Here is a 16,553-nt window from a genome sequence, read left to right as displayed (position 1 = left end):
TAGTTCATGCAGTATCTGGATTTTTAAAAATGTTGGTTTAAGCATTATATTTAACAGTAACTGGAGGTGTTGCTTGTTTCTGTTTAGATGAGAGTCCTTATACAAAATCTGCAAACCAGGCAAAGGCACCTGATGGAGCACTGTCTGTGAGGAGACAGAGTATTCCAGGTAAGACTTGCTTTGCTTTTTGTAACACCTAACTTGTTTTTGAACAGCAAGGTAATACTAATCAAAATTTAACTAGTTATAAAAAGCAAATGTATTAAAGTTGCTATCAAGCAGCTTTATAAGGAAAGTTCCAAGAGAGCTGTAAAAAGTTTCCACAGTTAGGTTGCCTCAAGCTTTTGCTGTGAAGAACATCCCTGTATCTCTGTCTTTTGCAGCAGATTTGAGATACTGAGCACAACCACCTCTTCATCAGAGGCTCATATATTTTCAGGCCCTCTGAAATATGTTCTTTGATACCTGGTTTCGATAATAGAGGGAGATTGACTCATATTTTCCACTACTCATCAGCCAGGCTCACAAGTCTAACAGAGAAACACTCTGCCAGAGTTCTTGTCTTCATGTGATTTTCTGCCACATGCCGAATCACTTGTCCATCCTTGTCTTTTGTCTCATTGCATCGCACAAAGCTGGACCATTAGATCAACAGTTAGTTAAAATGAGTGATCTTTCAACCTGTGTCTCTTTTAATTATTTCAGATAAGTCTGATACACATACAAGTTTGACATACATATTATGCAGCAATCTAAAGGGATTTTCACCTCAAGTAATATTTTAGAGACCTTTTAATGGAAACAAATGAATGCTGACAAAGGTTGCACTCAGGTGGAATTACTGAGGTTGCCGTTCTCACCTCAAGCACAGTAACCTCTGACTCAAAGGGAAGCTGCATTGCAATAGAAATCAGAAGATGTGAGGTCATGTCACCCACCTTCTAATGGTTAATAGTGCCTGTGCTAAGTGGCTTTATTATTGAACAGAGACACACAACCCACAGAGAGTCTGTGGATGGGGGATGGAGCTCAGACCTTTGCCACTGCTAGGCTCAGATTTCATCTGAACAGCTTTAGTGAACAGCCAAAGCACATTTTGTGGATGCTTCATGTGCATGTTTCTATGCATGAGAGAGAGTAAGCTGCTCTCTCTCTTAGTATTGCTTATAATGAACATTCATGTTCATTCTTGAAAATATCGTAGTGATTTAAAAATTGTTATTTTTATGGTAGAATCATGAAGATCATAACCATTGTGAAAAGACAAAAGTACAGCATCCAGTGTGTAGTTATTCTTCTAAGAAAATTTTTAATCATACAAACATCAACCAGGTCTTTTTTATCCAAGTCAATACAAATTGATATTCATTGTTCTTCAGAGTGAATGAAAACCTCTATAGGGTACTTTTCAGGTAATGCTGTAGCTCATAGGTCAAAAATATTTATGGCCTTGAAAGTATTCAACCTTTTGATTTTTTTTGCTGTGATCTTAGTAGCTATCATTTATAGTGTTGTTACTGTATTTATAAAACACTTAAGCTAAGGTCTGAGAACAGACTGAAGTTTGTGGTTTCACATGACATTTTGAGAACTCCTGATGATTTTCATTTGCGTTCTTTAAAGAGAAAGCTGGATAAAAATGTACTGAGCATTTGATAGGATTAGGAATTTCAAGTGTTGAGTAACAGTCATCATGACTAATGACCATTTATTTTGATTTTTTTTACAATTTTGATGCACATTCTGAATTTTTTGAGGGCATTGCAGATAAATTTTTACTCTGTGCTCTGCATAAGTCAGTTTATTTGGAGAGATAATAAAAGTGTTTGGTGAGATGTGCTTTGTTGTATTTCAGGTGTTCTGAAAACAGCTGATCTAAGCTTATATATATTCTTCATCTTTTAATATAGTGATGGCATTTATCTGAATGCCTTGTTCCATCTCTAGAACTTAGGAGCCTCAAAGGATAAATAAGATTGAGCTGGTTGGATATTTTAAAAAATCATAATTAAAATTCTTCATGCCCTAGCAAATTCTCATTGTAGCACAATGGATGTTATGGGTTTATATACATAAAAGGCTTTGCAAAACTAAACATTATTTTGAGAATCAACTTTAACATTTAGGAGTCAACTGAAGTTTCTGAAAATAACCTATAAACATTTATATGACTTGTCACCATGTTTTGTATGTGAGATAGCACCTTGTAAATAGCTTCTATTCTCGCTTGTGTGTGAGCATTTAATTCACATTACGGATTAGCATCCCAGCTAGCCAGCTTCATTTGGCAATAGGAAGTTCTCTATTAACTAGTAACATTAATTAGTACAAGACCAGAAGCAGAACAGCTGCTTTTGCTCGGGAGCAGGATCACCCTTCTGACAGTATGTAGGTCAGCTCTAAATAGCTTTTGAATTAGAAGGTGTGGTGCAGTGAACCCAGTAAATTCTGCTGGACCTGGATGGGAACATGTCAGCTGGATTTATTGTCAGTAATCCTCACATGGAGATCTTATCCTGTATGAGAAACATTCATTTCTATCTCCCCCCAGATGGTATGCCTGATAACACATCACATTTCTTAACTGCTAGTTTTTCAAGCTTGAAGCATGGAAGTACCTTTGACAGTACAGCTGTCTATTCCACTTGATGCTCTGTCATTCCTAAGACATGGACAGCAGATGTTCTATTCCCAAGGAATGCTCTGCCTATTGAATTAGCCAAGAGAAAACTTTTGGGTTTTAACAAGATAATTGATTGTATGCAGAGTTTTGCACAGGTTTGAACAGTCTGTGAAAAAAAATACACAGGATGTGAGATGTAAATCTTCCAGCTTGGTAATGGGATCATGGCATCTCCCCGTGTCTGGTGAAAGTTCCTTCTCATGACATTTGAATTCACTTAAAGGATTTCACTACTCCATCCTCTTGGCAACTATCAAAAAGGCAAGCTTTTGTTGCTGTGAGGCCTGAAACTACTATACCAGCTGCAAACCTCTAGAGGTGGGTTTTATCCTTCCATGTGAAACTGTATGGAAAGAGCAGTATTGATGAGCACTGACTGAGTGCACAGAGAAGTAATGTAATTCTGTAGAGGTTACATGGAGCTCAGGCTTGGTTTATTTTACAGGAAAAAATGTTGAAATAATCATTTTATAATTAAAGTCAGATGAGCACATACTGTGAGATCAGTGCACTGAGTTTAATTTCTTTCATCCCCAGAAGGAAGGAATGGATTAAGCATCTCCCTGGAGCAGAGCCTGCTTATTTGAGATGCAGAATGCATTATTCATGTGATGAAACTACATGTCATATTTACCATGTCTTCACATGGTGCAAAATCAACAAGCAATAGATCCTTTCAAGGGGATTTACAGAATTGCTGAAATAATAGTTAATTCAAATTATATGCATTTATATAATGCAGTTTGAAACATGGACTTTATTTTGCATATGTGTAGGTGTTTAGTTGCAGTTATATATACATGGCTGTTTGAAGTGTTACTTAGCTTCACACTCAGAATTTCTTAACTTAAAAGTAAGGCTTGAGGTAATGCTAGCATGAGAAGCAGCTTGCAGTCAGAAACAAACAGAGTTTCCCCTCTAAATATTTAAATTTAGACTGCCAAGCAGAATATAATGAACTCTTATTGCTACCCGGTCCTTACGGAAGCCAAGGGAGCGAGTATATTGTGCCCCACTGAAAAAATGGTCAGGACTAGTGTTAAGTACATCAGTGAAAACAATGTGTTTCAGAAGTCGTGGGTTAGACCCTTCCCTCACAATCATAGATGCAGTTAAAAACAACTGTAATTTAAAATAAGGGTATTTGATAGCCAGCCTCTTGAATCCCTAGGTTTAGATGGACGTAGTTCCCTTGAGTTCTGGACTGAGGTCTCCTCATTTGCTGAGGGTCCAGGCAGTGCCCAGCCAAGGGCAAGTATTAGGTCAGTAGCAGGTGAGCCAAAGGTGTAATTCCTGGGATTGCTTATTCCTTCAGGAGCTTTAAAAAGGACATCAACTATTCCTGTGGTACTGGTACAATGTCAAGAGCTGATGGCACTGTTCAAGAGGCACTTTGAAGTCAAGGAGACCTTAACATTTACTTCAAGATAAGCGTGTTCCTGTGCCGTCCTGAATATAGACAGGCTGAATAGCTGTTCCCATGATTTCCAAACTAAAATCAAATGCCCTCTTATCTGTTTTAACAACATGGCTAAATCAGTCAACAGTAATGATGTGCAAACTGTTCACTTTATACATCTATTTCTTTGTTTTCAATTCACATACTGAAAACTGGGGTCATGGAGGGGAACGAAGTGACCCGACATAAGAATAAAAATGATTGCTTTGTGAAGTGAGACTAGGACACCATAAATTTAAGACCGATTAAAATATTTCATGGAATCTGCAACAAAAGTTTCATTTTGCTTTTACTCCATATTTTTATTGAGTCTTAAAACGTACTATTACTAAAAAAAAAATAGTAAAAAAACCCACAGTTTTTTGAGGTTAAATGTTTCAGCTTCTCAGTGTTTCATTTTTGTTTTGTGTCTTTGGGATAACGGAATCTGTGCTCAATCTAGTTGGCATTAAATTAAAAAAAAAAATTCAAATCCATACTTCTTCCCTCTTCTGTCTACTGAGAGACATGTGCACTGTCTCAAACTTCTGACTATGTAAAGTCTTGTTGCCTGAAGTAGTCAAGGACTCAGAAGAACTGTAGTGTGAACTATACACTGGGAGAGCTATTTGAATCATCTGTGAATTCAGAGATTTTTTTTTTTTTTTAGCTTAGGACAATTGCAATTGTGAGCTGTCTCTTTCCAAAGTAAATTCTTGTTCAAGAAACAGGCACCAAATAACAAAGAGTAGTGGAACTGTTTCCTCAAAGAGAGGAGTCTTCCTGTTGCCTGGAACATAAGAATGACCCAGCTGCTTGCCTTCTGCCTTGCTCAACACACCTAGCAGAAGGCCCTTAAAGTCTTGTCCTCACCATGTTGTCCAAGCCACTCTTGTTTTGCCTCCCATGGAACCCTTGTGCTCCAGCTCTGCCTGCCTCTGGGACCCACAGGAGCCTTCCCAAGTGCCATTCCAGCCACCTTCTATTCCACAGTGATAATGGATCTGCTGAACAGGCAAGGTATCTGCATTTATGGTGAAAGTACATGCCAACCTTTGCAGAGGCAAGCAGGAAAAGACCAAACTAGATGTTATAAATCATTCTTTTGAGGTCTTCTCCACCAACAGGAACCTCTTTTTCCCTCTAACCAGTGTTTTTATTTGTCATTTGCAAGTTTTGTAGCCAGCTGCAGGGAGGTACTAACAGGTCAGTCATTAAAATAGGTCACTGTGCTCTGAAGGAAAATTGTCACGACTTTAAAGTCTGAAATTAAAGCGACTAGATTTTTCAATTCCTTTGCACATGTGTAAATACTACACTTTCTTTCCACACTCCCTGATTCTTTGAAGCATGCTGTAATACAGGTTTTGTATTTCAGACCAGTGTTTGATCTCAAAAACAAGGGTAGCCATCAAACTGGAGGGAAAATAGAGTGAATGTACAGCCCTGAGCACATCCTCTGCAGTGGCTCAAGATCTGGAATTGTTGTTAGTAGATGTTTTGCAGCCTTGTTTGTGGGGAGCTTGGTAACAGGATTTTAATGCAAAAATAAAATATTAAACAAACATAATTTTAGGGTAGGCTGAATTTTGAACTGCTTAGTTAGAAGGGAACACATGCAAATCAAAGAAGCTTAAAATGCCTTGAAAAGATAATATTTTCGGAGCTGATACTAAAAAAGTAATTGCTGTATGATGTAGTGTCCTCAGTAATTGCTTAGGACACAAAATATTCCTGAGAGAAGCTATGAAATACTAAATTATTGTAATAAAACAAATAATTAACATCCTGGGAATTTTCAGGCTCTGAAATATTTAAATACACAATGTAAATGTTATTAGAAGGCAGAAAGATAATTTTCATCTGGTCCTTGGCTCTGAACTCATAGAGGAGCTGTTTACAAAAATACAGAGATATGCCTTTTTTTTTCCCTTCCCTGGCCCACAGCCTGCTGTGCAGCAAATGCTTGTATTCTGTCTCAAGCTGCATCAAATCTGGCTTTCCTGAGGGGTTTGTCTACTGCCCAAAACTGATGAACTCAAATGTAGGTCAGGTGGAAGCTGAAGAATTTTAAATACCTTTCTTCTTCCTTCACTATGATTCTTGGGCTTTTGTAACATCTGGAAACGTCTGTTTAAATAAAAATGCTATCAGAAAATGACTATCAGAAAGCAAGCAGAGTTGTGAAGAAATAAGAAAGTAATTGAATTTATATATATCTGCATATGTGTGTGTATATATATAAAAATACAGTAATTCCAGGATCCAGTCTAAATTAAAGCCAGAACATGTGATCCAGTTATGATGTCATTGAATTGCCAATATAGACTTGCATTAGCTGAATTTAAGATTGTGTGTGCTGTGGAAGAGTTCTGTACTGCATATTGTAATAGCAGAATAGATGGAGCGCATTAATTTTCTGTTGCAAGAAAGTCTCAGAAAAAAAGTGAGAAACCTGGAAAGTAAGATGGAGAGATAAAAGAGTTTCTTAAAAAAAAAGTCCACATTGATTGAAAAAAAAAAAAAAATTAGACTTCTGAAGTGATCCTGGGATCTAAGTTCCATTAAGTGACGCTGCTCAGGAGGGAAGATGCCTCCCAGGTTATTCCAGTAGTTCTGCTTTTAACATCTGAGCCAGGATCCCAGTGACTGACGGATGTGGCAGACGGATGATGCATCCCTGTGGGTGCACGTTTGCCTGTGTGCAAATACAGCTCCAGAGGCAGTTTTGTTTTCCTTGGTGATTAATACGGCATTGGCAGGACAGTGAGTGTTCAAAAGCAGCTGTTATCATGCCACAGTTAACTTGGTCCAATTCCTTCAGGCTCTTCTGCTGAATAAAACTGCAGAAGATTTAAACAATCCCATTATTTTTTGGCAGTGCTCCTAACGTCAGCAGGCCCCCTTGCATCATTTCCCATAGTGGAGCCACCTTCTCAAGCAACGTTGCCTGACTTGTGCAGTCCTCAGTCACTTTTTCCATCCTTGTCAAAAGAAACCTGCCTTGCCTTTAACTTCAGCTTCCCTCAGATTTCAGAAGCACTCTGATGTCACAGATGCAGCACTGTGCTACCTAATCCTTCATTCCCCATCAAAATGTGAAATAGACTTCATTGGCTAACTGATTTTGCAGAGTAAGAGCATGATTTGCCTGAGAAAACCTGTCAAAATCATCCTCAACCTTTTTCATAGTTTCATGGTGAGAAAAGAATTCATTACAGAAGACTTGAAAATAAAACGTATATTAGTAAAAGCTGGGTTAGGAAATTCAAGTATGTGTCTACAAAAGCACTTCTTTCCCTCAATTTGCATTTTTCTAATAGACATCTTTTCTAAGTACTTTTAAAAATCAGCACAAAATGCCACTGAAGAGATTTTAAGCATTTAGAAATTCGTTAGCTGTAACCTCTGCAGTCACAGTTATTATGGTTACGATCTTGGGTGATTTCTGAGCAGAAGCAAGCGTTCTGACCTGTGAAATGCAGATCACAGGCTAGTAAGCTTTTCTGCACTTGAGGTGTTTATTATATCTGCAAAGTCATTTGCTGATTTTCATGTTTGATGAGAGGCTACAGTTGCTGTATCATTTACAGGCTTCCCTGTGTGTTTGTTTAACCTGCTGGAGGTTTACCAAATGGTCTGTGAAGCAGCTGCAGAGCTATATGTCTTTTCCTTCCCACTGACATTGAAAATGTCTGAATTTGCTTTCTCATGTTTATTACTGAAGATTTCTTTCTTGTCCTTCCTCCTTTTCATCAAAATAACTTTGTTGGAAGGACTTCATATGTCATTCATGTTTCATACACAGATAAACACAAAAGAAATTTGTGTCTTGTAGGAAATTAGGAAGGGTCACTGAGTTCTTACCTGATTGAGATTGCTGATGATTTATTGATACATATTCTTTACAGGTCTGCTACATGCTGGTGTTTTTCAATACTGAAAAGGATTAGAATAGAGAGCAATCTCATTTGATTCCTTTTACCATGAAGGAGAAAATGCGTTAAGGGCAATACTGTACACAAGGAACCTGCACTTTTTCAAATACCCAACTGATTCATGGTCTGAAAATATAACTGACTTGAAATGATTTTCGCTGTTCACACAGCCAGAAGCAGGTTTTGTTGCTGATGGTACCAAACTCCTTCATTCATGTGTATTTGGATTTAATTGCATGTAGTTTTGCCTACCTTTAGCCTTTCAAAGTAAAATGTATTAATTTATTGCAGCTGCATTTTTTCCAGAAAAATCAGTTGAGCTATATGTAGTATAGGACGATACACCATATAGTATCTATAACATCATTAAAAAAACTGTCTCAGCAGTTTAGCTGTTGCATACACATTTTGGGGCAGGGGTGGGCAGTTTTGAACAAGTTGTTCTGTACTCAGCAAATGTGCTTGCAGTGTGTACATGTGCATGTACTCCTCTGGCCATTTGCTGGTTTGAAATACGAGTCCCTAGCGCCTGCCTTCCAGTCACGGTGATAGCACAGGATTTTTCAGTGGAGCCTGGAAACTGAAGATAGGCTGGGAAGCATCAGTGCCTCTCCTGAGGCTGGGGGTCCCATCTTCCAGGACAATTGTTTTCCTGCACAGTTCTGGCATACTGTCTAAGCTCCTCAAAGGGAAGATGCCCTTGTGATGGTTGGTTTTGTTCATTTGTATCAAAATGTTGGTGATGTCTTTGAAAGAATTTATTCTCCTTTAAAGGTTTCAGTTAGAAGAGGAAGCATGGTGTAGTGGACATGTGAGGAGAGGGAAACAAGGAAAAAAAGAAAGATGGTCAAGACTATGTTTGAAATAGGAGCATGAAGACAGTCTCTGAAAGAGACACTGGACTAGCTGGGTGAGCTTGGAAAGAGGGAGGAAAACTGTATGCTCCTAAAAGGTCATGGAAGGAGGTGCAAAGCAGAGGGAGATTTGTAACCTGGGGATTGTGTAACTGATCGCGATCCCTTCCTGGCTGAACATAAAACTTACCAATCCAAAAAGTCACTGCTGTCTACAAGAAGTTGTAAAACTTTGTGGAATTGGACTGACTGTCCCTTGTGGAATACAGCAACCCATTACACCTACTAGAGGTTCTTCTGGGTGACTGAGAAGCTAAAATTTAGTATTGTCCTCTTGAAAAATGACTGCATTTTTGTGGGATAGCACAGCTGGGCTTTCTTGGGGCAAGAAGAGGGGCTATCTTCAGAAAAATAGATAGTACCTGAGAAGATGACCCACAGGGAATGCACAGGTTCCCCGGTCTGTTCAGAAGTAAGGAAATGTATTACAAATTTTTCCGGCAATATATTTTTCTCTGAGTTGAAATCTATTTAGACATTCTTCTCTATACTGCTTTCAGTCCAGTATTGGAGGAAAAATGTGTATTCAACAGCAAAATGATTTCTGCATCATTATGTTGAGATACTCAGGGATCCAGTATCTCTAGAGAGGAAGACCAAGCAGTAAATCTGTGTATACAGACTGTGTCAGTGCATTCAGAAGAGACTGGATAAGTTAATTGCCAAGAGCTTCATCTATAAATATTAAAAAGACTGAGAAGCATTGTAGTCTCTATCGTGACACTACTGGACGTCAAGGAACTGTGGCAGGACCAGACTGGGCTAAGTACATGGGCTCTCATGCTGTCCCTCAACCTCATTTTCTTGCTTTCCAAGATGGAGGAGGATTAGATGGAGTGTTGATCTGACTCAGGAGGGCATTGCTTTCTTTCAAAAGTCTTGTGTTTCACAAATCTGTAGACAGAAGCATATGACTAGCAAACAAAACCTGGACCTGTTCCTTTAAGGTCTGGGAAGTTTTCTCCTCTGAGAAGTTTGGGATAATTTCTTAATAATTTGCCTGTTTGAGTCTTTTTGCACTTAATATCTTTTTATCTTATAGTTATAGATAATTAACTTGATGTTTTTAATGTTCCTAATATATTTTCTAATACCTCTTTAAAGGACTTAATGCATGATTTCCATCTGTTCAGGGTTTTTTTAATATCTCTTTCAGTTTCTTCAGTGATTATCATATCAGGGCATGAAAATAGTAAGGAAATAATATATCATCTACTAAGATAACACCAAAATATGATACCCCAGATCTGGATAGTAGTTTGCCTCTTCTTTTCAATTGTATCAGTGGATCAAAGCTGCTCATTCTCACTCTACACCCTGATTTGTACACAAATTTTTTTTTTTTTTTTTTTTTTGTTGCTATAAAATTATATGTCCATTTTGCCAGTATAAAAAGGCTCAAAGTATTTTGTGTGGAGGATGGAGAAAAGGTTTCTTTGCTTGTTTACCTTATAGCATTTTCATGCTTTCTATTCATTTCTTACAATCAAAAGAGAAAAAGAGATTCTGGTGCTCGTGTGTCTTTCACATCACATTCGTGGTACATGGGGCAGACAGGGATCTAATGGCATGCCTCATAGTGCAGAACAAAAGAAGTGATTTGGTTTGTGCAGGATCTGAAAGACCAGAAGTTTTTATTACATCAGGTATTATAACGTCAGTGCAAACTAGCTTTTGTTTCCTTGCTATTTAAAAGTGCAATGGTAAGAACAAAGTCTGTTCGAGTTTTGATGTATTTATTATGAATTTATGGGGCCAAAAGAGGTATTTGTGACTGTCTGAACTAAACATACAGCTTCCTGGAATTTATTTGTATCTCAGCTGGTATTTGAATTATATTTTAGAAGGGCATTCAATCTATTTATGGTTGCCAGTGATGCAAAGCCCATCACAACCTTTTGTGGTTAGACTCACTGCATTTATTTTTAGTTTGAGTATGTGCAGGTTCAGGTTCACCTCATTTGTAAGAAAGAGTTGTTTTTCATCAAAATTCATCTCATCCTTTATAGTCACTTCACTATGAAATCACCATTTAATCTTCCCTTTGTTAAAGTAATCAAGTTGTGCTTCAGGGGTCGTTCCTCCCAGGTATTTTTCTTTAACTATTGTGAAAACTCTTTCATGACTTTCCTGTCCTCTCTTTTCTTACTAATAATCTTGGGGAATTGTGTTAAAAGAAGGAGAAAAAGCATCTGAGTGACAGTCACTACTCCACTAACACAAAGGTGTACTAAGTACTGCTGTGTTAAACTGTCTTCTTTATATATTCATGGTTTATATTAATTAACCTGTCCAGTGAGAGGTTTGATCACCTGCAAGGGTTCCCAAATAACTTTTTGGCAAATTTAATTTTGTAATTAATTTACTGGGCACCTGTTGGGGTTTTTTATTTATAGGTGCACACATCCATTCACTTCTTTTACATTGGTAGAGTAAGGTACTTTTTTAACTTTGTAGGTGATATACAGACTAGGAGAATGCAGATAGTAATTTTTTTTTTAATTTATTGTCCTTGTCCAAATTGCAGGTATGTGTCTCACTTTATGTCTGTGTAGTTTGGGAAATCCACTGATGATATGTGAATAAACACATAAGGAAGGCTCTTTAGTAAAGTCTCCCTTATTACCAACCTGAAAAGAGTACAAGAAAGCAAAACAAGGAGTAATTTAATAGGGGGGAATAGCAACAAGGCCACAGTCAGGAGATTTCATTGCTCTTATTCACAGAAAACATTGGTAGAAGGACACTCTGAATATCAATCCAAGCAGGAACAAATGTCAGTTTTCAATGCTAATTGAAGCAAAACGAGCCCAGCTTAATAGTTAACTGTGAGACAAGATTCTGCCAAGACCTTCTTCCTGTATTAGATGACACTGTGACCCTGAATACTTGTTGGATAAAAGATATAGAAAATGAGCATTGACCTTTGAGATACTAAAGACACAATGTCATAGAAAAATGAGACGTGTTAGAGCTGAATTTTAGATATCACTGCCGAATTATGAGTGATTATACCTGATAACACAATGTGACTGTTGAACCCCAAAATATTTCTCCTGTAGAGGAAAGTGAGAAGTAAAAATTCATAGAGGTTGTACAGGGAAATCATACCATTATGCCAAGACTGCAACAAAATGGACCAAATCTGTCAGGAATAAAAACGCTATGGTACAGTTAATAATTTCTAAAAACTTGTATTTAACATATTCACATGGGACTAAAAGTGTTCTCTTTCAGAAAGATTTCAGATTTATTTCTGGAATTGACAGTGTAGCAAATATATTTGAAAGTCATTACAAACTTGTAGCTACAAACCCAGATACCTAGTAAGGAACTTAAGCAATGTTATTATAAGGATGGTGCATAACTGATGAGGCCATTAAAAGCCAAGGGCTTTTTCCTTAGCCACTAACAAATGGTGCAATAGAGAGCATATAGTGGATGGGAACATCTATCCAATCTCGAAGCTTGACTTACTTAATCACACACCACAGAAAATAAGAGGAAAGCTGTTTAAGTCAGTCTAGTTTAAGTGCTAGCCAATGAGGATGATAGCTGGATATGATTATAATGTATGGTAAGATGTGCTTTTCATGGCCTGAGTTAAGGGTATTGGGGAAATTGGAGTATTTTTGTCAAATTGTGAATATTTTTATAGTCCTAGTTTTCTCTGTGTATAAAATTGGAGTAGGGACTAGAACATTTTATTTGGTGATCCACTGCAAATTTTAATATATCTACTACCCTATAAAAATATCATTGACCTGTAGTCAAAACATGGGAATCAGAAGATGTCAGGGCATCATCTTGTATTTTTCTAATGCATATATACTTAAAATTAAGCATTATAAACTCAAATACATACCAAATATTCTTATAAGATTGTAGCAGCTAACGTTAGTCTAATTATCTCTGTCTCCATCATAAGCTCTGGGTCTTCACTAAGGAAAATATTATGAATGTGCTGACCTGTTACAACCTTGGACAAACAAAGAAGGGAAAGAAAATCTGGAGCAAGGACTCTCTTACAGACATTTTGTAAGACCACGGGGAGCAGAAGTTTGTTTATTTCAAAAACACCACATATTGGTTTATGTGGAGAGGAAAAAAAATTATGTGGAGAGGGAAAAAAACCAAGAATGCACTTGTTTGTGTAACTTAACAAAGTTTTATACCAACCTGGAACCATATGAAATGTAAAAATTCCATAACTTTTTCTCTAGGTCTGATTAGCAAATTTTACTCTCAGTGATAGTGGAAATCTCTGTGCTGAAGCCTCTGTATTGAGAAAGGCCTGCTTAGTTCCTTAAGTGATTTTTGTACATTTAAAATAATTTAGAATTTAAATATTCTCTTTAAAAATGCTAGCAGCGTATCCTTTAAAAGCAGAGGAGAAAAAAAACAGAGACAAACACATCTTGTGAATTGTTTGCTTGGAGTCAGCAACTCTTAGTGCTCTCATGCTGCAGTTTCCTTCGTTTTAAGCACAGCCTTTATTAAGAGTCAGCTCTTTTTCACAGACAATCTTACTTTAAAAGAAGTATTTTCAACAAGCATACTTTGAGTTGTTTTAGCAGTTTCCTCCTTGGCATCCTTGTTGAGATTCTGTACACTGCACTGTGCTTGGAATGAAAGATGTCATTAAAGCCTTCCGGTAATACTATTCAGCTGAATCTTTATCTGTTGCAGTCTGTTTGAAGATTTTACCTATTTCTTCAATCCATATAAACATTTTTATGTCTGTTTTAACCTCTTGGTCACTGAAAGAAGGACGTTGCAATAGACCCAACAGACAAGATGTGTTTTTGAAGTGCAGGTGAACCAGAATATAAGTTAGCAGGTCTTAATGTTTTTGGAGAGGAAGGTAAGTGTAATCTTTGTTCCTTTTCACCCAAGGTTTCTGGTGAATAAGAGTAAATGTTGAAAAAAAAAAGCCAAAATTTTTTTTGTGAAAATTACGTCATATTTTGAAGTTTGACAGAGGAAAGTCTTCTTCCTATATATAATAATGAGGATGCTCTGGGATAATATACGCCTCTTAATGTTGATGTCAAATTCAGATTTTTACAAAAACCTGCAAACACCTTCTTGAAGTGACTTGAAGATTTGAAATGTTCCTATTGTCTCACAGGCTAGTGTGTGCAATGTCACTATGTGCAGATACGATGCCATCTCCGTCTCTGTGCTAATTTAATAGGATATGGTGACAATTTAGATGAAAAAAGAAATCATGTAGGTAGATTCTTGCAGCTGGGTATTTTACTGTTTTGCTGCAGTGATTTGTTCAGCAAGCTTGACTATCTAATAAGCTAGTTCATGCAAATGAAGGCATCTGTCTTCATCCCTCTTTGCCATTAGTTCATTATGCATACATTAAACTTCAGGGAATAAGTACAGAGATTGATTAGAGAGTTCCAGAGCACAGGTTAGCAGCCCAGAAATGCCTGAATTACTCCTTTTCTTTTTTTTCCCCTTTTTTCCCCTATGTTGGCACACTGACTTGACAGGAGAGGTAAATTCTTGTGGATCTTAAATGCTTATTGACATCTAAAGTCGTCACTATTTCTGTGATTTGGTAAATTTTAATATAAACCTGTAGATTTTTTTGCAGTTCTTTAACCCTCCTTTTCCATTGGCTTTAACTGTATTTTTTCTTCATCTTGAATATTGAGTAAGCTAGTGATCTTTTTGTCACAGGCACTTTTTTTTCCCCTATAGAAACCTAGTAAAAATCAGTGCATCCTGTTTGTTGGGTTGCATATTAAATTGCCCCTAAGCCATCCTTGTAACTTTAGTTTTATATCAGATTGAAGTATGCAAAAAGAATAAGTCATTGACAGATCACTTTTTAAACCATTCGTAGCAATGCATTCATCCAGCCTGATTTTGAACTACCATCTTCCAGAGGTCAGCATTTCTGGGTTGGGGTTTTCCACAAAGGTAAAGAGTAAGCAAACAGTAAAGATATCAGCGGTCACTGACCACAAAGGACAAAAGGTAAAATGTGTGGGAAGCATTCACTCGCATTTTCCATATTTCTCATTTTTCTCATCCATATCTCATTTTCTCAAGGATAGCCTAATCTTCTACACAGAGACTTTGATAAACCCTTTTGTCATGCTGAGTCTCCTTCAATACTACCAAGTGGAAAGACAGGGTGTGCATATGATTCAGGTGTATTCGTTCTGCAATCATTTACGTATATGACCCCTAAAAACTTAAATATCTCTTCCTTAATCTATGTACTACAAAAAGTTATGCAGTCCCATTCCTCCAGATTTCAAATATTTGAAAATTCACTACTCACTATTTGAATACATTAACGATAGTTTTTTTCTAAAAAGAAGTGACACCATTACTGTGTTCTTTTCTTATCCTTACTGCTTTGGTTTTGCCATGGCACTAGTGATCTAACTCCGTGTCATAAAAAGGAAAACCACTGTCTTGTGTTAACTAAAATATTACATTATATAGCAACTGTAAATCATGAGAGGCAGTGCAAGGTATGTCAAGAAAAATAAATGACAGCTCAAATGGAGATATGTGATTTAATGATGCTATTGCTAAAATTTACCTGGTAGCAACAGGATGTTAAAACATTGTGGCAAACTGTATCTTAAATAGCAAAAACTGAAGCAGTTCAGACAGTTCTTAATCTAAAAGGGGAAAAAGATTAAGAGGTAATTTGATTTGAGGTCACAGTTCTGCATCGAAGGGATATCCTGAATGTAATATTGGTACTATAATGAGATCTTTGTTTTGAAGGCTTTTCTACTCCCAAATCAGATAGACATTATCTACACATGTAGCAGAGTTTTCATCACTTTCAAAGCTTTCTGGATATCTTTCTAAAAGGTAATCTATAGGTGGAGATACCACCATATCAAGTTTCTCTGCTTTTGTCACTCAGGTGATGAGGGCTAGAATTGTTTTCAGTGGTTCTTTCCTGCTTTGAAATGCACAAATGCAATCAGTCCTGTAATCAATCCTGCCTCATCCATTTTGGTAACTAGGAAGCAGATAAACTGCAAGTTAGGCTGTGTTTTTGTGAGTAGTGACACATAAGTGTCATAATCAGAAACACAAATTATCAAGAGTTCTCTTGGTGTTAATTTCTCATTAAAAAGAAATTAGGAGGAAGTTGGAGGTGAATTCATCAGAATCATGGGAAGAAGTTTTATAAATCTGAATTAGTGTCTGAGTTCTGTGCTGTTCTGTACAGTAGAGTTTCTACTAGCGAAGGAGGGGTAATGAAGCCTTTATCCCATTCAGACAGAAATGTAGAAAAGATTAATATCACGGGGCTCTATCCTTTCTTCATCACTGCTTGTCAGAGACAAGCAGAGGAAATCAGGGTCTCGCTGCTGATGCACAAGCCATTCTTGAGTTTAAGATTTTGTTGCTTATAGCATGATCAAAATTTTCAAATTTTTTTTTTCATTTCATTTCATCAAAAAAAAAGTTTCATGTAGGAGATACAAATCTGAGAAAACTATGGGTATAACCTTCAGCTCAAAAGTACCTTCTACTACCCATTCCCCACCCAAGCTAGCAATGATATGGTGTGGAAGCAAGGAAGT

The 16,553-nt window shown here is 37.1% G+C and overlaps 1 protein-coding gene and 1 long non-coding RNA gene across 18 annotated transcripts in view; one reads left to right on the top strand and one right to left on the bottom strand.

The window, feature by feature from the left end:
• The window catches only part of GRIP1 (glutamate receptor interacting protein 1), a 310,240-nt gene that overhangs the window by 208,765 nt on the left and 84,922 nt on the right, over positions 1-16,553 (top strand). For 11 of the 17 annotated variants that reach the window (XM_068190149.1, XM_068190147.1, XM_068190161.1 and 8 more), the window contains exon 2: positions 88-168. The exons of 3 other annotated variants lie outside the window; for them this stretch is intronic. In XM_068190149.1, the coding sequence (XP_068046250.1) occupies positions 88-168 (81 nt within the window). Of the gene's footprint in view, positions 1-87; positions 169-8,639; positions 8,768-13,726; positions 13,838-14,836; positions 14,971-16,553 lie in introns of those variants that run through there. 3 more of the 17 variants (XM_068190156.1, XM_068190155.1, XM_068190157.1) reach the window with 3 other exon arrangements.
• On the bottom strand, positions 6,802-8,572 carry LOC137473974 (uncharacterized). Its single transcript, XR_010999088.1, has 3 exons — positions 8,509-8,572; positions 7,989-8,060; positions 6,802-6,964 (listed from the first exon to the last, which is right to left on the bottom strand). It is a non-coding gene; the product is annotated as an uncharacterized lncRNA (long non-coding RNA).

This window comes from Anomalospiza imberbis, chromosome 5 (genome assembly GCF_031753505.1).
Source record: "Anomalospiza imberbis isolate Cuckoo-Finch-1a 21T00152 chromosome 5, ASM3175350v1, whole genome shotgun sequence".
NCBI classification, from domain to species: domain Eukaryota; kingdom Metazoa; phylum Chordata; class Aves; order Passeriformes; family Viduidae; genus Anomalospiza; species Anomalospiza imberbis.
The sequence above is the reverse complement of the archived record's forward strand: the minus strand, read 5'-3'. Positions and strand labels throughout refer to the sequence as shown.